Below are 21505 nucleotides of genomic sequence, written 5' to 3' on the forward strand. Positions count from 1 at the left end.
TTCACTATCATTAGTATGTACACTTAAGTTTAAATCCAACAGATAATCTAAAAAGAAATTGTACGCTAAACCTGAGTCATTAATGACTGCTTTTGTTACTGCCCTTTACGAATGATTCTAAAAACAAATTTTAATCTCTTTAGGCATAAGTGTTTTAACACAGAGGTAAGAACAAGTTGATGGGGAGAGATAAAAAATGAATGATTAGCATGATACCTTTTCATCTGTGTGTGCCTTTGCTGTATGAAGTTGGCTCCAGGATGAACATCAGGACCATTACGGACAAGTTTCCTCATAAAATCAATATTTGCTTTGTTCACCTGTTGCATAAAGACATCAATCAGAAATAAATGAAACATGTTTCAAGACCTCTTGTTTTTGCTGTTGGCTTTTGTTTTCAAGTTTTAGGCTCAACTGAAAATCCCCCTCACAGCGTCCAGCTGCTAAAGGGAACAGGCAGGAGCGCAGAGAAGGAAAATGTAAGCAAATCTTAGAGCAGAACATCAGAGGGAAGTTAAATTAAAAATCTGGGAAGTCAATTCAGAAATAAAAAGACCCAATCACTCCGTAGACAGATACGCCAACAAACATAGGAAGCTATGCATGAGTTAAAAAAAAATAAATAATCAAGCAAAACTCTTCTCTCTTGGTATGTCACTCCTTACACCATATACCTTCCCAGTACTTGCATATAACTGATAGTACAACTTTCATTTACCAGCAGCAACAGAACTGGCAAAGCATCACTGAATAACTTTTCAAATATAAAAGCAATACATTCACTCTCTTTTATAGTGAAGGACAACACTGATGTCTGGTAAAAAAAAGAAAGGCATAGAAAAGGTTTTGGTTCTACACAACGTACCTTTTCAGGAAAAGTCAGTATTTTAGCAACATGAATAGGCACTGCTACTTCATCTATTCTTAAGTTAGGATCAGGTGAAATGACTGTTCTCCCAGAGAAATCCACTCGCTTTCCAGACAGATTGCCTCTAAATCGGCCTAACAAAATAAGGAAGTGAGAACTCTTTTATATAAAAGTTATTTTCAAAATGTTATCTGTTAAGACAGCACATTCGAAAAATCTTTCAAGGTACGTCATTGAAGCCCAACACAACAGTAGCAGAGAGAGGTTTTGGAATAGCAAATATTTGTGTCTTAATTAAAAAACAAAAGAAAACAAAAGAACACTTTCTAGACAAACCTTGCTTTCCCTTAAGTCTCTGAACAAAACCTCTGGTCCATTTTTTAGGTGCCATGTTGAGAGGAATTCCTGAGAGCTCACTGTTTATGTACAGGGCACACTGCAACTGAAGGAAGTCCCAGTCTTCCATAATCATTTGTGTTTTGGCTCCTGATATCCTATGCTAAACAAAATAGTCATCCAGTTCAGAAAACAAATATAACACCACATATTAAACTAACAAAGAATTTTTCTGATGAGTACAACTCTTCTTTCGAAAATAAAATAACTTTATAAAAGGATGCATATTGCTACAGCACAAGGCCATTCACAGGAGAACCCAGCAAAAAAATTTCTTTTGACTAGCACAAAATTCTTTTTTTTTCCAGGAAAGTCATCGGCAGTTATTAACTTTTCAATCACGGGAGAGTAAGCTCTCACTTGATTTTGTTTTCCTGACAAAAAAACAGTTTTGCAAAGTCTGAAAAGTATTAGTCTGGTAGAACTGTTCTTCTAAGCAAATGATAAATTGCCAAATTTGCTGCTTGTCTCAATTTGATAACCACGCTAACTGAAAGCTTTTTTCATAAGAACATATAGTAGAATAAAGAAAGGACAAAGACGTAGTAAAAAAAGAGGGAGGTCTACATGAAAAAAAAGACCAAATCAGTAGGTATAATGTTTTCATTGTAAGTGGCCCCTCAAAAAGTGTCATAGTCACGGGGGGGGGGGAAGAAAAAAAACAGAGAGAAGAAAAGAGTTTACAGACCAGAGCTCAAATGAAAAATCATTTCCCATGATCCACCAGATCTTTAGCAGCCCCTATACTGCAAGCAGTGAGTCAACCAGCTCCATTTGAAGCAATTTTCTCTATTTCTTTCAATAAAATCCCCAACAACATAACAGCACAGTACAGACCGCTTGCTAGATTGTAAGCAGTAAGACAAATAAAGCCACTGGCTATATTCAATTCTAATCAAATCTTTTTGAACGCAACAGTCTCCAAGTGCTTGAAGGACAACTCACCTTTTTTATTACATCGTTGAGGAAAATTATCTCTGTCAGTTTCATTGTTAAGTCATCTTCGTTGGTGCCAGACTTCAAGTCACTCACCACAGAGGGTCTGATACACAGTGGAGGCACTAAGAGTCGCCTGAGGATCAAATCTGAAGGTTTACCTGCTTCTGGGTTCATTAGAAGCAGAGGGATGTCTTCTGCTGGGATTCTTTTGAAGATGTTCAATACTACTAAAGGATTTAAATTTTCCTACAAAATCCATTGGAGAAAGGGGAGAACAAGCCATCATGTAACGGTTTCAATGCTTCCGCTCTTCCCTCATTTACTGGTTGTTCAAAAATGAAGTATTTTTAAAAGACAAATAGATAAGAACTATTAATGCAAACAAAACTATGTTTTATTCTGAACCAATGCTTTTGGTACTAACTCGCTATATTCTTTCCTTTCTTTTTGTCCTTATACATGCGTGTTTATTTCTTACCATGTTGCTTTCCCTTTTTAAACAGTTAACTAAGAATATTTCATAGTTACTTGTCAAAGCAGCTCAATAAACCTCTTACAACAAACTTACAGTACATTGTATTAATGTATTATTAGTTTTTTTTAAAAAAATCCTCATTTCTCTCTTCTTAGTACAGCTACTGCTACAGTATAAGAAGTTCCAGATATTTGTTACTTTTTCAATCTAAATATGTACGCCAGGATCTTCACAGCTTTCAAAGAACAGAAGGAAACAAAACTGCCCAGAATGTAAAGCTGAATGCAACAAAAAGGTTAGATAATTACATCTCCTCTTTCCTTCTCAAGTTCTTATGAAGAATTTTTTTTTGTGTATTGTAAAAATCTCAGAGCTACAGTAAATTTACATGTACATGCAGAGCTTCTATGAGCCTGTCTACACAGACAGAAAGCTATATATCAGAACATATCAATAAACTAAATTTCCTATTTTTGCAAAGTTAACATTATTGCAAAAAATACAAACATTCTTCAAGTGTGTTTTGGTATATGAAAATTTTGGATCACCACAAGGCTTAAGCTGCTACACTGAAAACCTTTGAGAAGTTTTATTTCAAGCAGAAAATTTAAGTCAGATTAAAATTCACCTGAGCTCTTCCCAGTAAGGGTTCTACTTCTTTGTTGTGTTCTATGGCAGTTTCAAAGGACTGAAGAAAAGTAGATACTATCGGATCTACCACTTTCTTATTGGTCTTGTACTTTTCATGTATTATTTTCAACAAACCACACTTCTTCACAGTTCCTGCAAGCAAATAAATGAGTTGGTTTTTCTTTTACCAGCAACAAAACCATCAGACAACCACCAAAAAAACCCTCCAGAACTTCAAAAGAGTAAGATACAGTTCCAAAACTAAACTTTCAGTGAACGCAAGAATAAAATAAAACTTTATCAGCTTTACTTTCCAGTTTCCTACATTCACAAAACACAAAGAAAACAATCTGGTCATGTCTACTTATATGGCTGCCTCAGTGGGCCTAGATCATGATGCAGCTTCTGAAGCTGAAAGCAGGTGATTTAGTCCACATCTTAATTCAGCTTCCTCTCAATCACAGCAGACATAAAATTTTAATTTATGAATTAACCATCCACTATGAATCTGTAACACTGCAAGTCCTTTAACAGCAGTATCACTTGATCAGAGCACATGAAGAAAAAAAAAGTATTTTGAAAAACAAACACGATATCTTTAAGATACTCTGCCCTGAAGAACAAACTCCAGTGTAAACCAAGATTCTCACAGCTCAAATACTGCCAAACTGCAGAACATACCCTCCTAGAAGACAACAAATACATCTAGTATTAATACTAATTACTAATTAAATTAATACTAATTTAATATGATGACAAATGAAATTCAATCAAAATTAAAGTCTACAAATACTTCCAAGTTAAGGTATTGATCACTGAAAATAGCTCCCAATATTTTTAAAAACATGTTAAACAGGGTTGGTTTTTTTTTTTTGCCATTATTCAAGTATCAAATATTGGTTACTGCCATGAAGAGAGACATGAAACAAAACAAGCAAGTAGGACAATGTCACTATGCACATAAGATATGAGCAAGTATGTGCTTGGCATTAAGAATGCAATTACCTGATTCTTAATCAAGGCCAGAGAAAATACCCATTAGCTGTGGAACAAACAAGGATATTCAAGATTTTAATGCCTATCACAGCCACTAAGTTGAAAAACCATCACAGCAGATAACTATCACTAACTGCTAATGCCAACACTCACCATTAAAGGCACCACAGTAAGGACAAGTGTTTTTCTTTCGGCACTTTTCAGACACTTTCTTTTTTAGCCCTCTCTTCTGAAGATATGTAAGGCCAGGTCGCTTCAGGTAGTCCAAAAATTGTTTTTTTTCTTCCACCGACAGCATGATACGGCAACAGGTTTTGCAGATCATCTTAAATGTAAATGCACATAAACCTAGCTGTTTAACAGATACATGCAGAGTTCTAACATCTTCTACTATAACTTAAATTCTTCAACAGAGGGCAGTTTTTTGAATGAAATACAATGGTCTTGGTTCAAAGACCAATTCATATGCTGTAATACACAAAGTGCATGGAAAAAAAATACAGTCAATGAGGCAAATCCTTATCTAAGCTCTGTAGCATCTTAAAAATCCAAATGTAAAGCAAACAGAGCTTTGATTTACTGGGATGTCCTAAAAGGCAAGTTATACTGCATACATTTAATTCAAACTACTACAGAAAAATAATGGACTAAATCAATCAATCAGAGATTATATAAAATAAAACATGTATTTACGTATTTAAATACATTTATTTTACAAAACACAAGATGCACAAAGATCAAATTTCTAATACAGCCTTATTTTAGTCTTCTCAATTACTCTTTCAAGCATCACCTTTTCTGATAATTTCCCTTTTCTAGGCCAGAACCTGACAACACATCATAATCGTGTTTACCTGTAAGATGCCTATCACAGCTTTGAAGTATCCAACATGAAAACAGGGCAGTTCTAAGTCAATGTACCCATAATGTCCTAAACAATCAGCTAGATTTTTTCCGCATGTTTCACAGGGACGGTCTTTTTCACTGGTTCCCTTTGGGAGGAAAGGAACACACACACAGAAAAGCATTTTAGCTATAATCAACTAAATACATAGAAAATACAACAGTTTTTAAGCTAGTCAGCTATCGTGACAGCAGACCCACAGCGCTTACTCCTTTCTCCCAGCATCAGGTGTATGTCAGTAGCTTTACATTCACTCCAAACCTTAAGAAAAATGTCTTTCACATGCAGGCCCTGCTGATACCAGTGACATTAACTCATACAGGTTTTGCAGCTGATCTACAGCCCCCTAAACTACATTGTGGTATTTTGTAGTTGGATGTCTCTGGGTCTCTCACCAACTAGGCAGAATGAACTTACCTCCTCTCTCAAAAGAATGCTTTCCTGAACCACCCAAAAGCACGAAGAAAGTAGCTATCACTGCAACTGACAGTCTATGCAATTCAAGTAGAAACACATTTGCATGTTTTGTATGAACAGTAAATTTCAGTTATCCCAACTTACTTTTAACCACCACAAGTAATTCTACAAAAATGGTTTGAAAAAAACTCCAAACCGGTTCTCACCATTCTATGGTCAAGTACTCCATACTGCAGCGGAGAGTGATGATTGTCCTGACTGTACAAGTTTTTGCTAACCACTTGAATGTGAGCTTGCTGACGCATCTCTTCTGGAGATTTCATGCCAAAACAGATGTGGCTTCTAGAATAGGAAATTGCACGTGTATGTATGCGTGCAGAAATACTTATAAATACAGGCATGCACACGCACATATTTAAAAGCAATGCAGAGAAAGCCAAGTTGATTCACAATAGAGCCGGAGCAGGTTGGTTTTGGGCAACTATAAAAAACGGAGCTGTTTTGCAGCGAGTTGGCGGCTGATACCTGGGGGATTTATCGATGTTCGTGGGCAACCCCGGAGGTGCTCACACACGGCGCCAGCCCCGCCGGCCGCCTCAGCCAAGGCCCAGGGCAGCGCTTTCACCGAGCACCAGCCGCAGCACCACCACCCCCCCCCAGCGCACCGAACTCTCTCCCGCGTCCTCCCAGAGCGGCTGTGCCACCCCCCGGCGTTTCTGCTGCTCGACCGCCACAGCCACCGGGCCCACCCCCGCGGCAACGCCGCGTCCCCCGGCGCCGGGACCAGCGGAGCGGCAGCCTAGCAGCTCCCCGCTACCCAGAACACCGCACTCACATTTTTTTCGCCACATCCGTCTCCCTAAACTGCTCCTTCACCATGGCGGCGGCGGTGGCGGCGTGTGTGTCTGTGTGTGTGTTTGTGGGGAATTTAGGCCCGGCGGTGACGGCGGCAGCGACCCCTCAGCGTCCCTCCGGGCTGCACGCGGCAGCACTAAGCGGCCTCAGCCTGCGCCTGCGCGCGTGAACCACCCCCTGCCACTTCCTTCCGGGTCCGGCTCTGGGACGGACAGCCCCCCGCGCGACCCCGCCCCCAGCGCGAAGGACCCCTGCGCCGCCTTATGATTGGCTGCGCGGAAATCTGACTTCCTTTTCTCGCTCGCTGGCAGAGAGGCCGCCGCCAAGATGGTGAGTTCTGTGTGCTGGTCGGTAGTAATCTGCTCCGTCCTGCCGCCATCCTGCCCTCGCGGGGCTCCCGGGCGGCCTGCTTCTCATGGGCTGGCTTGCCTGTAGCTGGCTGTAGGGCTATGGTAAAAAGCGAGGGGGATATTGTCCTCCCGCTTCGGGCCGGGGCTCCTGCGGCCTGGCCGCGGCGCGTCGGTGCCGGTTGGTAGTGGTGAGCTGCCGGGCCTGTGCTTGGCCTGCTCTGTCGCCTTGCTGCTGGGCGGTGAGAGCGGACCCGGTCTTTCATAATAGTGCGGTATCGTCCTTCTTCGTTTCAGGTGTTAAAGGGGTGCATAGATCATGCTTTTGTATTAGTCTTGTGGCCCTTCTAGTCTGAAAGCATTGAGGGATCAGTAACGCATAGATTTGTTAAGGCAGCTTCCGTTGTGCTGTTGTGGTGCTTTGACTTGTAACCTGTGTGTTTCATTGCAAGCTGCTTCAGCTTTTCAGCATGGTGGAGGTATGTATGTTGCTGTGTTGTTTGAAAACCGTGGATGAGTCTGTCATCAGTAGATGTGTACTCAATAGTATAAATCAAAGAGTACTTTATAGGGTATTATCTGTAGCCCTAGATGAGTCCATTCAAGTTAGGAGTTCACTCTCAGCATCTGAGAGACTACTGGGTGTTGCTGTACCGTGCACTTATGTATTTATTAAGCTTGAATTGTATGTGTCACTGTTTGTTTTATCTTTTGTATCTTCTCTTACAGAATGACACAGTGACTATCAGAACCAGGAAGTTCATGACAAACAGACTGCTTCAGCGCAAGCAGATGGTAAAGGAATACAGAAAACTGGCTTTAATTATTCATTTATTGGTTCTGGGCTGCAAGTGTTCTTTAGCCACTATAAGTAAGGAGCCCTTAAAAACTCCAGAGTTCTTATTGTAAGAGCTTATAGGTTTAAATGTGTTCAAGCGTGCTGAAGGTAAAACTTGATGGTGAGGTAGTGAGCTGTTTTGTCTTTTGAAGCTGGAAACTTAAGAACACTTTTGTATCAAATTAGTAATATCTGATGATGATGGTGTGGGTTAGATTGAGTGTTAAGCTGATAGCGGGACTGTTGTACCTGGCTGTTGTAGTGGATATTGCCTTCCTCTTGCTTTAATACAACCTGTAAAAATTCCTTCTTAGGTGATTGATGTTCTTCATCCCGGGAAGGCCACAGTCCCCAAAACAGAAATCAGGGAAAAGCTGGCAAAAATGTACAAGACGACCCCTGATGTAATTTTCGTCTTTGGCTTCAGAACTCACTTTGGTGGTGGCAAGACAACAGGTTTTGGCATGATCTATGATTCTCTGGACTATGCAAAGAAAAACGAACCAAAGCACAGGCTTGCCAGGGTATGTTTTTTGGTAACTTGAAAACAATTAGAATGAATTTGAATTGTTTAGTTGTTCATGATTTGCATGTATAAAAGCTAAAGTTTTGTGAAAGTACTGTTCGTGTACTAAAGAGTTATATAAGAGGCCTTAAAATAGTATAGGCTAGCTTCTGTATTTGCAAAATAGGATTAAGGGTTTTTTTACTGTTTATTATAAGGGAATTGTGAAGGCAAAATTGATGTTACCAGTGATGTTTAGCAGTAGTAGATAACTAACCACTATTGAAGGTCTCGAAGAAGCGTAAGAGACGAGACTGATACGTACACTACTTTAATGCTTATATTCTGTGTTGAATCACTCATTAGCTAGTGACCTGATCTCACTACTTAGCTAAATTTAAAATTCAAACGTTATTTGAAGAGTTCAGAAATAGTAAAACTTAAATTCAGAATTCATACTGTTGGTGAAACAATGTTAAATGCAACTTTAACTGTTTTTTTTAATAGCATGGCTTGTATGAAAAGAAGAAGACTTCTAGGAAGCAGCGAAAGGAGCGTAAGAACAGAATGAAGAAAGTCAGGGGCACAGCCAAGGCAAATGTTGGTGCTGGCAAGAAGGTAGGATGAGAATATCTGTAAGCTAGAGTGAACATGTTGCCTTTGAAATGTTTATGAGAGGTTCTTCAACAGAATAACATTGTTTTTCTTCCATTTCTTTCACCTGTTCTACTGGATAACAGAAGGTAATCTGTGTGGTGTCTTATAGCTTCTTATCAGCTCACTAGCTTAGTTTTGCTCCTCACTGCTGCAAGCTTATCTGACACAATGTGGAATAATGCTTCTTAAGTGATTGTTTCCTACATGTCACTTGAACTAAAGTTAAACTTTCATAAATCTAACAGTATTGCTCTAATCTCATAACTCAGCCTTGCAATATACAAATTAGCTATTCTTAACACTTGTTACTCAGACTACCTAAATATCTAATGCTTACTCCACCAAGTTACTATTTTTTATGGTGTTATTTGTAGAGGAGTTTTTGTTCAGAATGTGTGGTGATGTAGACAGTGAGGACAGTATGTAAATAGAAATAAGGTAGAATGCCTGCTTTAGCCTGTTTTAAGTGACTGATTCCCAAGATAGTGGGTTTCTTTCCCCTGGTGGGAGCTTCCTATGCTGTCGCTGGAACTTAATGCAAGCTTGTCAGGTGTGCAGCTTGGAGACAGGGAGACAGTTCCTTTATCATTAAATAAAAAATCCCACCAAAACTGAGGAGTGTTCTGGGTGTGAAGACAGTCATCTACCTTAGCTGCACAGCTTACTCAGTATTTTTCAGAGGACAAAAAACTGCTAAGTGGGTTTTTTTTCAAGTGTTATAACAAAGGAAGATAGGGCAATGAGTTTTGACACTTAGGTCTATAGCTGCTAAAATGCTTTGACATCTTGAACTTCAGTAATCTTCACTTTTGCTATTTTTTTTTTTCTACTTTCTTGGAATTCTCCATCAGAAATGAAGTATCTAGCAGGTACTGAAAATGAGCATGGATGTGGTGACTGAATTATGCGTTGCTGAAACACGTGTCCATCTGTTTAATTGAAGCACTGTACTGCCTTGCATACATGTTTGGTTTAAAATTACCTCTGTCATGTAAGGGTTCAGATAACTACATAATGCAATTTATTTTGTGCGACTTAGTAAAACTTGGCTAATAGTGAACAAGATCTTTGAAACTAGTGAAACAACATTAAAACAAGGAATTCCAAATTAGAATAAATCAAAGAAAATGCTACTGATTTGAGGCATTGGTTCAGAACACCCCAGGTTCTGATTCAAAGTAGTACAGTGCAATTGCATGTGTAACTTGACCTTTGTGTGAAAGCAGTTGTGCGTCTTTATGAAAACTAAGTCATATCACAGTTTTGTGCGTTTGAGACCATGGTTGGAAACAACGCAGTTGTCAGCATTAAACTGTATTTAACTATTGGCTTGCAGTATTCCAAGTTAAGACACAAACCACAGTGATTGCTCTGTGAAATTATATTCTTCACTTGCTGTATGGGTGAAGTTCTTGTTATCATTGGATGGAAATACACCAGTGTTGCTGTGAACTACTAGATAAGATTTGGTAACCTCTTTTCTGCTTTAATGCTGTTTTGTTAATGAAGTCTTACAATTCTTTATGGTATAACAGCACAAATTAGCATTTGGTATAACAGTAACACTGACATACTCTCTTGTCAATGTCAAGGGAGTCATTTAGTGTTGTGCTGACATCAGTAGTATGGGTCAGCTTCTTCCCTTCAAGAATTTGGTGCTTGAAGGTAGTTGTTACTGAGTGTTGATACACAATGGTTAAATGACTGTCGCTTGAATTATTAAAACTGTCCAGTTCATAGGAATGCTCTTAAAGCATATAATCACTTTAGAAATCAAGACCAGGGTTGTGTGCTGTGATAATTATATAGCAGATGTGACTTTGATATCAAGTGCTTCTCAAACTAGCATGCAATCTCAGTAGTAGGTGAACTGTTTTGGGTTACAAGTTTTTAAATGTCTTTAAAACGGTATTTTAGTTGATAAGTATGCATGGGTTAGATCTTATTTGTTCACCAGTTTTGTTAATCTTTGTGTCCTGGCATTAGATATAAACTAAAGACAAATTATTTTACGTGCTTTCTGGAGAACTTGGTTGAGAAGAGTTCTGTGCTGCATCACAGGAAAAGCTTGTGGAATACACTTGTGTCTTAAAGATTTGTCTTGAAAAATGCATGTTTAAATGTAATGGTGTGGCATGGTTCAACATCGTTTATTACAGCCATGTGGAGGAATTTTTAATAGGAGTCCTGGAATATGTTTTGGAGTCCACCTATGCAATTGGTGAAAACTGTTTATCTCAAAAATGCGTAGGTATTTAATTGAGACATCTTCAGGCAAGTCTGTATTGTTCTAAGAGATATGTACCATGTCATCATGAAAACTATTGAAATGGTGAATCATAGTTGAATAGTTTTTCTTGAACTTTTAAGTCAGACATCAACTGTGCTGATGTCTGACTATTAAAAGTTTTCTTTGTTGCTTCTTTTCCCTTCTCACTCTTTCAGAATTCCAGTTCTGTTTTCTCTGCTGTTTCAAGAGAAGTATTTTGAAGTTGTTTGTATTTAATATATTCTGTAGCTCTGTAGTTAGCTGAGCTCACAAAGTTTTCAGCAAGTAGATGTGGATGCCTCTCACTGATCGTTTGTATTCAGAGCAAATGCAAAAAAGCCCCGCTCTACCCCTTAAAGTCACAGCTATGTAGTTGTGACAGCCTTTGACATGTAAGCCTTCCGAACAGAATTTTTTTAAAGAAAAAAAAAAAAAAATCCTGATCAAACAGAAGTGTGAGTGGATAGGCACTTTAAACCATGGTAGCCTGTAGGTATAGTTGAACATGCAGTTGCATTCCTAAGCTCTAAACAGCTATTGTTGGGTCCTATTGGAGGGAATGCATGAAATCTAAGTCTTAAGCCTCTACAGTAGTCAAAACTTTGAGGTTTTCCTGTCGCATTTCACTGTTGTAATTGAAAAAAAGCATATTCGTATTGTGTCAGTAAAAAGCCTCAACGCGCCATCTTCTACAGTAGTACAGCTGTGATAAAACTATTCTCTTATTAATGAATGCTTTTTCTGTTTCAGTAAATGAACATACTTCAGATGGAAAATGGATAACAGGTATGACACTTGAATGCTTTGTAAGGGTAGACATTGACTTGCCTGTAGTCATTACGATGACATAGGTTTAATGTTGATTTATGCAAACACCATGGTACTGCGCTGATATAGAACCCAGTGCAAGAGTTTAAGATGAAGAAAGACTGTTGTGCGTTGCTAATTTATGTGACTTCCACTTACGTGAAATGCCTGATTAGCAAAATAAATCAGGTAGTTCAGATTTGCAGTTGCAAAAACTGTTGATTATTTAGTCTTATTTTAGGCTTGCATTTTTCCTTTTGTAGGTACGCTAAGGAAAGGATAGTACACCTTGGTTTTTATTGTCTTAAATAGATTGGAGTAGTAGGATTTTTATTTTGAGGACAAGTTTCTGTTGTTTTCTTGTAGATGCTTATTTCAAGTAAATTCCTTGTAAACAAACCTCCTGCTCTTTTAGACAAGTCCTAGACTATGTATCTTTGTTGCAGAAACATAAGTGAGCTGGATGTGCTGTGGGCAGTAACTATAACAGACAAAACTCTGGGTTTATTACAAATGGTCTGAATGACTCGTTTTAAAGCAACTTAAACTGTCTGGGAGCTGATGGAGTGAGTATAATGTCTTCAACAGAAAGCTGGTAAAGCAATTATAGCTTGTTGAGCTCTTCTGCAGAAATGCTGTAATCTAGGCTCTCACTTATTCTCATGACAGTACTGTGAAATTTTGAACCTTATGTTCCTCTAAGAAAGGCAGTGTTGTTCACCTGACTTGTTTGGGAACCAGTTTTTCGGGCACTATAAAGGTATGAGTATAAACATTGTTTTAATCATGTGGCACTGATCTGTCTTTTCCTTTACAGACTACATTGCTCTATGAAGAGGTATAGAAAGAATTATTCTGGAAAGAAGCTGCTCATCTGGCTTTAACATCAAATAAACTATGTCAATAAAATGCTGGTTTGCCCTTTAGTTTTGATTCAAAAGCTACCGTTTTGTAAAGTCTGAGAAAATCAAGATTGGTGCATTGTTTGCACTGCATTAAAATCTTTTCGTAATTAAGCAACTCTTGTTTTGAGTATCAATTTGAAGTGAATCAGAGCTTTCATATAGATAGTAGTATAACCGAACTCCAAGCAGGTGGCATTAGATCATGGAAGTAGACATGCTTTTTTCATCTGGTATTCAGACTGTGGTTTGGAAAGCCCTTTTAAGATGTGCTTGTTTCATTGCTATGCTATATAGACCTGTAGAATATAGCTGAAGGGAGGAAAAAACCAAAACTGTAGACAGATACTCAGAGCTGCATGCTTCCACAGTTAAGATTTTTGCTAATGGAGTCAGGCATGACTTGTCTATTGTTCCTGAGCTGTTAGGACAGGGTCTGGGGTCTCTGTGGTCTGCAAACTGCAATACACCCCTAATTTTTCATATGGTAGTATTAAAGGAGTCATTTAAGACTGGATTAGTGGTTTGATGAGGCATGCTCTATGTTAGAAGTGTGGGCATTCTGGTGCAGGTGTTTCAAGTAGCAAGCGAAGTCGAAGTTCTATACGTTAAGTAGAACCAAAACAGACTGGGCAGCTCTAGCAGCTGTGCTGAGGAAGGCTCTGACTTGATTCTTATCCAAGTACAGTATTTTTAAATAGTACTGCCTTTGTAACGAGGCAGCATATTGTAACACAGATAAGGCATGTTTAGTGTTTGGGGGGAAACCCAACAACCCTATAGTTAAGAGTCATTAAAGTGATTGGAAGGGGATACTGTTGGTCCTAGTAACTTCCATTCAACATCTGGTAAGTATAGACAAAGCACTTGATGTCTCTTCTAGTACTTTCAGTCTAGGTCTTGAACTAGTGGGGTTGCTAATGTCTGCATTCAGCAGCATCATACTCTTCGTGATACAGTAAATTTTCTGTACGTTATGCTATAGTGTTCCTGCCTTTATTGAGGTTAGTAACTGGGATTAGTACGCAATTGCCCTGGTAAAAGAATAGGTATTCCAGTTTCTTCTAATCATAGGTGAACTAGTGATGGTTAGACTAAGGGGATGGTGAAAAGGAGTAATTGCTTCTAAAATAATAGTTTTGATTCTGAAATCCTGTGGAAGTTAAAAGCTTTTTTTATTTGGCAGAGACCTTCAAAGATAGGTACCTATCAGACATTCTTCCCAAACGTAAGTCTATTGAATTCTGAAGAATTGCTAGAGGGGTATTAAAAGTGGTATTTGTGTACTTAGATGCAGTATGTACACTGAACTCTTGAGTCTGTGGATAGGGTTTGAGTAGGTGACAGTAAATTTCTGACAACTGAAAAGATTGTAAGGGATATGGAGCAAACATTATGCACGTGAGGCTTAGAGTTAGAACCTAAACCTGTTTGAAAGGTAATACCTGCAGTAAACCCTTTCTGTATATAATATTCAACATCAAAGGAGAGAAGAGTGTTCAATTATATTTCATAGCACTAATCACTAGGGGGTGTTGTGAACACAGCAATATAAAAATAAGGAAGATTCCTATTGCCGTTTTTCATAAAATAGGCTGAAAGAAAGCTGAATTGTCCCCTGCCAAGGAGGTCAGCTCCTTTGAAAATATGCATTAAAAATAGTTGTGTTTAGAATCTGAGGCTCTAAATGATATTTTTGTTTCACTGGTTCTTTTTTGAATTGAATGGAAACCATCTGTTTCAGTGAAGACCATACAGTTAGCGTTTTCCAAATGTTTACTACTTTAAAGCTCTAGAGTGCTGGCACAAATTCTAGTTGCTCTTTTCAGAAGCTTACTTACCTTAGGCTTAAGTAATCAACAAAGGATCTGTAAGTAAGTGCTGGCATAAAGGTATATACGTCTTGCATAGTCTTGATGTTTTGACTTTACATAGCAAACTACTCTTCCAGGGGGCATGTACCTCTGGAAGCAGAGCTTAGTTCTGGAGTTGGAGTATTAAAGGTTCCCTTCTTCAGTTTTGTAGTGTCTTGCATGCTTTTCATTAAAAGTTCATTTAGGAGGTACAGTAACTTTTCAAAGCAGATGGATTGAAGTAGGCTGTCTTATTGCTTGGTGCCCTAATTTGGTGCTTGATGCCCTGTTTTGATGATTTAAGATTGACGGGGGGAAAAAAAAAAATACCTAGTGACTCCATAGAACAATTGACTCTTTCCCTGTTGCATGGTCAGGTTATAACCACCTATCCAGAAGCTGTACTCGTGTTTTGCGATATGAGGCATTAAGCACAAAAAATGGTGAAGGGGACAAAATGGCGTTAAGTCATCTAGAATTAACTGATCAAAACAGGTCACCCTCTTTGAGGTTTTTCCACTATTCTGCAACATTCTGTGTTGATGTGGCTATCCTTTTCTATTGTTCCACCTGGAAAATGGCAGGCAACTGAATAGCTGTCATCTGAAATCTTGCTTCTTCAACAGTCTGGAGATGTAAGCAGCTCCTCATGTGAGTTTCTGTTCTGCCAACATTTTTCCTTTGTACTCTACAGCCTAAGCGATGTGTAGCAGATGTTCTGTAATTCAGAAGTTTAACGCACGTGTCATGCTGTGAAGACTCTAGGTTAATCCCCTTTCCTGGGGAAGGTAAAACAATTAAGTGGAAAGCATTGATAAACAGGAATCTTCACTTCTTTCCATACTGTGCACTGAAGGTACCCTTTATTTCCTGCTAATCTTGGCACACCCCATCATCTATAGGTAGTATTTGTCACTGTTGATGGCTTTTAGGCTTTGGTCTGTCCCTTTATCCTGGTTCTGGCAGGGATGGGGTTAATTTCCCCAAGGAGCCGGCAGGGGAGGCGGGTATTGCATCCACATGACCCATGCCCGGGATATAAGAGGAGCTAGCCGGGGAGGGGGGGGCAGTCGCCGCTCGGGGGCAGGGGCAGGCTGCAGTCGTACTGTACTCCTGTCTTTACGTCCCTTCATCGGTGTTGTTTTTTTTTTCTTTCTCTTCCCTTTTGCCGTTCTGTTAAACTGTCCTATCTCAACTCACGAGTTTTGCCTTTTTCTTCTGATTTTTTCCCACGGCTGTGGGAGTTGAGCAGGCAGCCGCGTGGTTCTTTGTTGCTGGCTGAGGCTGAATCACGACACCCTTGTTTTGATATCTCAAGTATTGCATCCATTTGACCAGGCTGGAGCCTAAATTAGACTGAAGAATTTTTGGAGAACAGGCTTCTAAATTATACTGTTGATGAGTAATCTTAAATTGATATACATGGAAAGACTTTCACTAATGCGTTAACCATTTTTAATGGCTAGGACTTAAGTTTGAGTTGTGTATTTTTTACAAGGGATATAATTACCATGGGAAATGTTTGGGTTTGTAGGAAGGACTCAAAATTGTATAGCTGGACTAGTAAGAATATGTGAGGTCTTCCTGTGAAATACTTGCAAAGCTGTGCAGAAGCCTCAGGGCTTGACTTAACTGCAACTGGATCAAGTAGTCTAACTTCCCGCTGAAGTTCCACCTCTCTGTTCAGTGAGATACATAAGGCACAGCCAGATAATGGTGGCTTCTGTCTGAAGGAGACTGTAGTCTAGAAGGCAAAAGACAAGCTACAGCAGATGAAAGAAAGAATTGCCAGGGAAGCAGAGTCTCTTTGGAGGAGCAGGTTAGTGTCTTGGCATCACAGGAAAAGATAACAACTATGATGCAGATGAAAGATGGTAAAAGTTGGCGTCACCTGGACAATGAGGTGGTTTTGTCTGGGGAGCCGCTTGTGATAGGCTTGAGAAGGAAATGAAATTATATCATCAGTGGCTTGAGATAAAGGTGGCATAATATGCTATGAGAAGATCACAGTACCAATAGGCAGAGGGATCAAAGGGTGGTGTGGGTTCTTGCTGTTCATAGAAAACGTGTTATTTAAGGAATAAGGTATGCAGGTCACTATCAGATCTATTTGCAAGAGTCAGAAGTTAACTTGTCCGTATTAGTCCAGTCAGTTCCTGTATAAAATTAATGTAATTAGTTTCCTACACAGAGGAAATACAACATTGTCCTGTAGCGGCTATTAATACTAGATTCGTACAGTAAGTTTGAAATTCTAGTTGTGAATGCTTCTTGCTCATGTGCTTCTCTTTGAGGGAAGCTAGATCCATCGAGCCTTTTTTTTTTTTTTTTTTTTTTGGGGGGGGGGGCTCTTCTGGTGGTGCTAAGATACCAGACAAGAACAGTTAATTTTTTTGCTCTGAATGCTGGAAAAGTTTCATCTGAGCTGAAGAACTTTCCAATATGGGTAGAAAATGTTTTTATTCAGTATATTCCTAACACAATTGTAATAAGACTGAGTTATTTCTATGAACATATTTGTTATTATGCCTCTTAAGAGGTAAAATGAAAAGGTTTAGGTAAGCTTTGACAAGTTAGTGTCAGGAGCAGGCACACCCTAGTACATTAATGCTCTCGGACTCCTTTGCTTTAAAGGGATTAAATGGAAACTTAGTCTTATGTTTGTTGCTAACATTTGTGAACTCTGGTTATGCCTTTCACAAAAAAAAAAAATTCCCCTGTGGAATTTTATCCTCATCTGGAATTCAGTAAGCTTCCTCTTAATTTTAGTCTTTGCTCTTTGTAAGGGCTGTGACTAATGAAACAGCTGCAAAAGTGGCTAAAAGGCATCCTCTGTGCTAGAAGATAATTCTGTTTTTTCCAAGAGCTGGCCGTGGGCAGCCAGTACTACTAATAAAAAAGCTCCGTCTCCCTTCCCAGTCACTGTTGTTCATACACAGACACCCTAAGTAAGGTCAAGTAGTGTGCTGAAGCAGAAGGACGTTCGGAGCATCTGTGGCTTCTCTTAACACAGTTGTTTTACAACCAGCAAAAGACGTGCGAGTGCAGTGCTTCACTGGGAGGGGATGATCACGGTTTGTACTTGTGTTCCTTGGGTTAAAATACAGCTTGTTATCTAATGAAGCTGGCCAGGCTGCAGACTGACCCGCATTAGGAGAAGCATGCTTCACTGCCTTTCATGATGATCTGATTTGATTGTACTGGAGCTACTACCCCGCTATCATTTTCTGTCAATTTTTGCTAGCCTGTTTGTTAAGGCAGGCATCGTTTGTGTTGATTTGATAACAGGTTTCAATCACTGATAATAAAACTTCTGCAACAAATGACCTCAGATCCGTATCTCCTGCACAGTGTTGGATGTAAGTAGAAAATTGAGACTGACACTTTCTTTTTTCAGTGTTTTCTGTCTGGTTTAATATCTAATGTAAAATTCACAATGGAAGTGGCTTATTAGTTTTAAGTTAAAAAAGGGGGGAAAGTTGATTTTTTTTTTTTTTTTTTTTTTTTTTTTCTCCACTGTTTCCTTTATAGTTTGACTCCTGCCACAGGCAGGAGTGGAATGAAGCTTTTTTTTTTTTTAAGGGACATAGGGGGGCATCATAACGCTTAAGAGCTGTCAAGAATTAATGTTTTAAGTATTTATTTTAATTGATCAGTTCTAGTTACTGAAGAAAAGTTGATCTAGGCCCTGCTTCAGGGCTTTACAGAAATAAGAACCTGGGATTGGGAGAAATTGCTTCATATTCACATACAAATATTAAACTTTTATGGTTTGAGGAGTTCATGAAAATGAGAGTATATTTTGCATGGCATTGAACTCCATAGTGTCTAAATAAACACTGAAGCACTGTACTAATGCCTAAACCAGGGAAAACATGGTGAAATTGAATTGTCCAGAGTCAAATAAATAAATGCTGAAAAGTAAACATCTGGCATTAAACACAGAATAATTAAAATAAGCATCAAAATACTTTCTTGTTTTTATTAAATGGGAAAATTTTCGCAGGCATAAATGTCTGCTAGTTGCCTTTTGTGACTAACTTGTGATTTTGAAAAAAAAATAATCTTTGTGTGGAAAATGATTGCTTTAAAATAATTCCTTTAGTTTTAATGGTGTTCTTTTGGCTCCTGGCAATGCTTCCTTAGTATGACATGTCTGGTGGCAAGTCTTGGTGTAGAATACTTTTACAAAAGCTCTTGCCGGGTGCTGCACGCCAAACCTTTGAGTGTCTCCTTGGAAAAACCTATGCCAGCACTGAAGACCAGCGCAGGCACTCCTATGGTGCTGGCAGGATGTTATCAGACAGCCTTACAAATCCCTGCGAGGCCGGAACATTCCAGTATTCCCATGACACACGAGGATAAAGTACAAAGATTTCTTTTTAAAGTACCTGGGTGTTTTAAAAGCATAAGTACAAATGTACTTGTGTACAAATAAATGAACCTCCTATTATTATAAAAATGCCTGCTGTGGTGACTCATCCCCAGGTCAGAAAACCAGCGAATGTTGCACGGGGGAATTGAACCTGGGTGAGAAGGCAGCGCTCCTGCTAACTGCTGGTCTGGCTTTCTTCTCGGCAAACCGGCGAGGGGACTTGCTTCCATGGAAATACTCTCAGTGAGTGAGGGGCTCGATGCGTGTGAAGCGCCGAACGCAGCCGGGGCTCAACCAGCTGCGCTCTGCCTCGCTGGCGTTCTACGCCACAGTGTTGGGGTCAGTAGCTGTACCCCCTCGCGCTTCAGCCCAGCAGCTACTCCATGTTTGATGCGTCGGCCAGCACGGTCAGCCTGACGCAGTGCTCCTACCTAGGAACAGGCAGTTCTTTCTGCCGGGTTCAGGTCGGTTGTGAGAGATAACTTTCTTTTCTTCCTAAAAGCTCTCTGCAGAGGTGCTGAGCCTAGTTGGTGGTATTTTAACCATTTCTGCTACAGAAAAACTCCTGGGTATCAGATCTCTTGAAAATAAATTTCCGTGTCTCGGGAGTACATTTCCAATGGCTCGTGTGGGGATTAACGTTTACTTTTGTCAGTGATGATAGACCAACATAACTTTCTACCTTTTCAGTCTCTGAACTCGGCTGTACCCTCAACTGGCTGCTTAACTAGGGGCACTCTTCTCTGTAGTTTACAATTTGTTCAGAATGTACCTCTCTCTGTTCATTAGCAAATTCATTACTCTGTAACATAAACAACTTATCACACGAAGTATTTACTTTGAAGTATCGCTACTGATCTTGATGTTTTAAGAGGTAGGGGAAGGTAGTTCTTCGATCTTTTGCTGTGCCCTTAAAGAAGCCTGAGGTTTGTTTAACCCACAAGTCTCTGCTTAGCCAAGAGAATCCCTTGCTTTTGTTCCAGCTGCCTGTTGCATAGGGACCATGCTTCTTTCTGAAACCTGCGTCCCTCCTTTCCATGCACTTCTAGGAAATGCTGCCTCTGTATGGCTGTTCCACTGATACATGCCTCAAGGCGTGGATCCTTAGTCATCTATCTTTCCTTTGCTTGTGTTTTGATTTTTGCCTCCCTTCCCTTTCCATCCCAGTGGTGTCTCTTTGTTTCTTAGATGTGTTCTGCTCACAGATGCTTTTTCTAGCTTTACTTTCCCATAGACTGTAGGCATGGACAATAACCACACGGCTTGTATAAAGCAGTTTATCAGTCTCTTTCCTAGTGGTTGATCAATGCTCCACTGCCACCTTTGTGGGTACAAGAGCCAAAAAACACTCGAGGAACCTGAAGGTGCTGTCTCCAGAGTTGGGAGAAAATTGTAGGACACTTTGTATTGCTGCTGTTCTGTGGATGAAAGGAGATACACTTCCAAGGTACATCAAAGTGCCACACTTCTTTATTCCTACATTAACCTTCTTTTTAAGTAAAGATACAAAATAATTTCTGGAAGGTTTCTCAAAAAAAAAATCAAACCAAAATTAAGAACCAAAAACAACAAAACAAACCCTTCAGTGCCTCACTTAGACTAGAATTAGTAAATGGAAATAGAAGAATACTACAGCAGATACTGATCAAGTAAACACTATGCATGAGGTACTTGTGAGGTCAGATGTGGTGGTGCTGCTTGTTTGCTTTTCAGCTTAGTTCTTCAAGTACTTATCATCCTCAACCTTTTTTTTAATTTATTTATTTGTTTTACCACTTAAATAGTTGTCTTGGGATGTGAAATGCAGGGCCATGTGTAAACCACTTTTCATGTATTGATACTTGCTGAGTAATCAAAAAGTTTTTATCTAGCCATTTTAAATCTACACAGATTTCAAAAGCAAATAGCTTGCTTTTCACTGAAGATGCGTACAAGAAAGCAGCTTAGATTCTCAAAGAGATTGTGCAGAGTAATCCTTTAGCCAGCAGAGGACTGTAGAACCACATATCACGCAGCTGTTGATGCAAAAATGTTCAATCACAAAGAGTAAGGGGAAAATCCATGTAGCAAACTATGTGATTGAGACGGTCTCTTAAACATGGTAAAATACTGAAAAGGGAGGGCTCTTTTCTTTGTTTGTTTCTCATTAAAGAATTTAATTTGCCCCAGGTTCCCTTTGTTGATGAAGATCTATGGGAATTTTGTTTACATTTTGAAGCACATTGCCAAGGAGAGTACTTCATATGGCAAGTATACCGAACCTTTTGGGGGAATGACAACGCTATAGAAGTGGTGGTGCATTCCCTAAAGGAAAACATACTTCATTTGTAATGAACATTATGTCTGCAGAAACTAATGGCCCAACCTCCTATTCAGTTTATGTAAAATAAAACAGGCCCATATGTTGCTGCTTTTAGGGTTTGGGTGTTTAAATTAAATGTTGTTTAATGAATATTCAAGCCCATTTGCTCA

At 39.3% G+C, this 21505-nt stretch overlaps 2 protein-coding genes across 2 annotated transcripts in view; one reads left to right on the forward strand and one right to left on the reverse strand.

The window, feature by feature from the left end:
• POLR3A (RNA polymerase III subunit A) overlaps positions 1-6504 on the reverse strand; it is a gene marked incomplete at its 5' end in the record, with an annotated part of 36415 nt that extends 29911 nt beyond the window's left edge. Inside the window, 9 exons of the mRNA XM_082486317.1 lie at positions 217-320; positions 866-1002; positions 1205-1367; positions 2210-2449; positions 3307-3461; positions 4458-4629; positions 5159-5296; positions 5832-5967; positions 6461-6504. Coding sequence (XP_082342443.1) covers positions 217-320; positions 866-1002; positions 1205-1367; positions 2210-2449; positions 3307-3461; positions 4458-4629; positions 5159-5296; positions 5832-5967; positions 6461-6504 — 1289 coding nt within the window. The remainder of the gene's footprint in view (positions 1-216; positions 321-865; positions 1003-1204; positions 1368-2209; positions 2450-3306; positions 3462-4457; positions 4630-5158; positions 5297-5831; positions 5968-6460) is intronic.
• Positions 6505-6723: 219 nt separating this feature from the next.
• RPS24 (ribosomal protein S24) lies at positions 6724-12829 on the forward strand. Its single transcript, XM_082486537.1, has 6 exons — positions 6724-6810; positions 7557-7622; positions 7980-8189; positions 8678-8788; positions 11847-11882; positions 12721-12829. Exons 1-5 carry the CDS (start codon positions 6808-6810, stop codon positions 11847-11849), a joined length of 393 nt encoding a protein of 130 aa, XP_082342663.1. The 5' UTR covers positions 6724-6807; the 3' UTR covers positions 11850-11882; positions 12721-12829.
• The last annotated feature ends 8676 nt before the right edge of the window (positions 12830-21505 follow it).

This window comes from Vanellus vanellus (assembly GCF_965231255.1).
Source record: "Vanellus vanellus genome assembly, chromosome: 7".
Lineage (NCBI taxonomy): Eukaryota > Metazoa > Chordata > Aves > Charadriiformes > Charadriidae > Vanellus > Vanellus vanellus.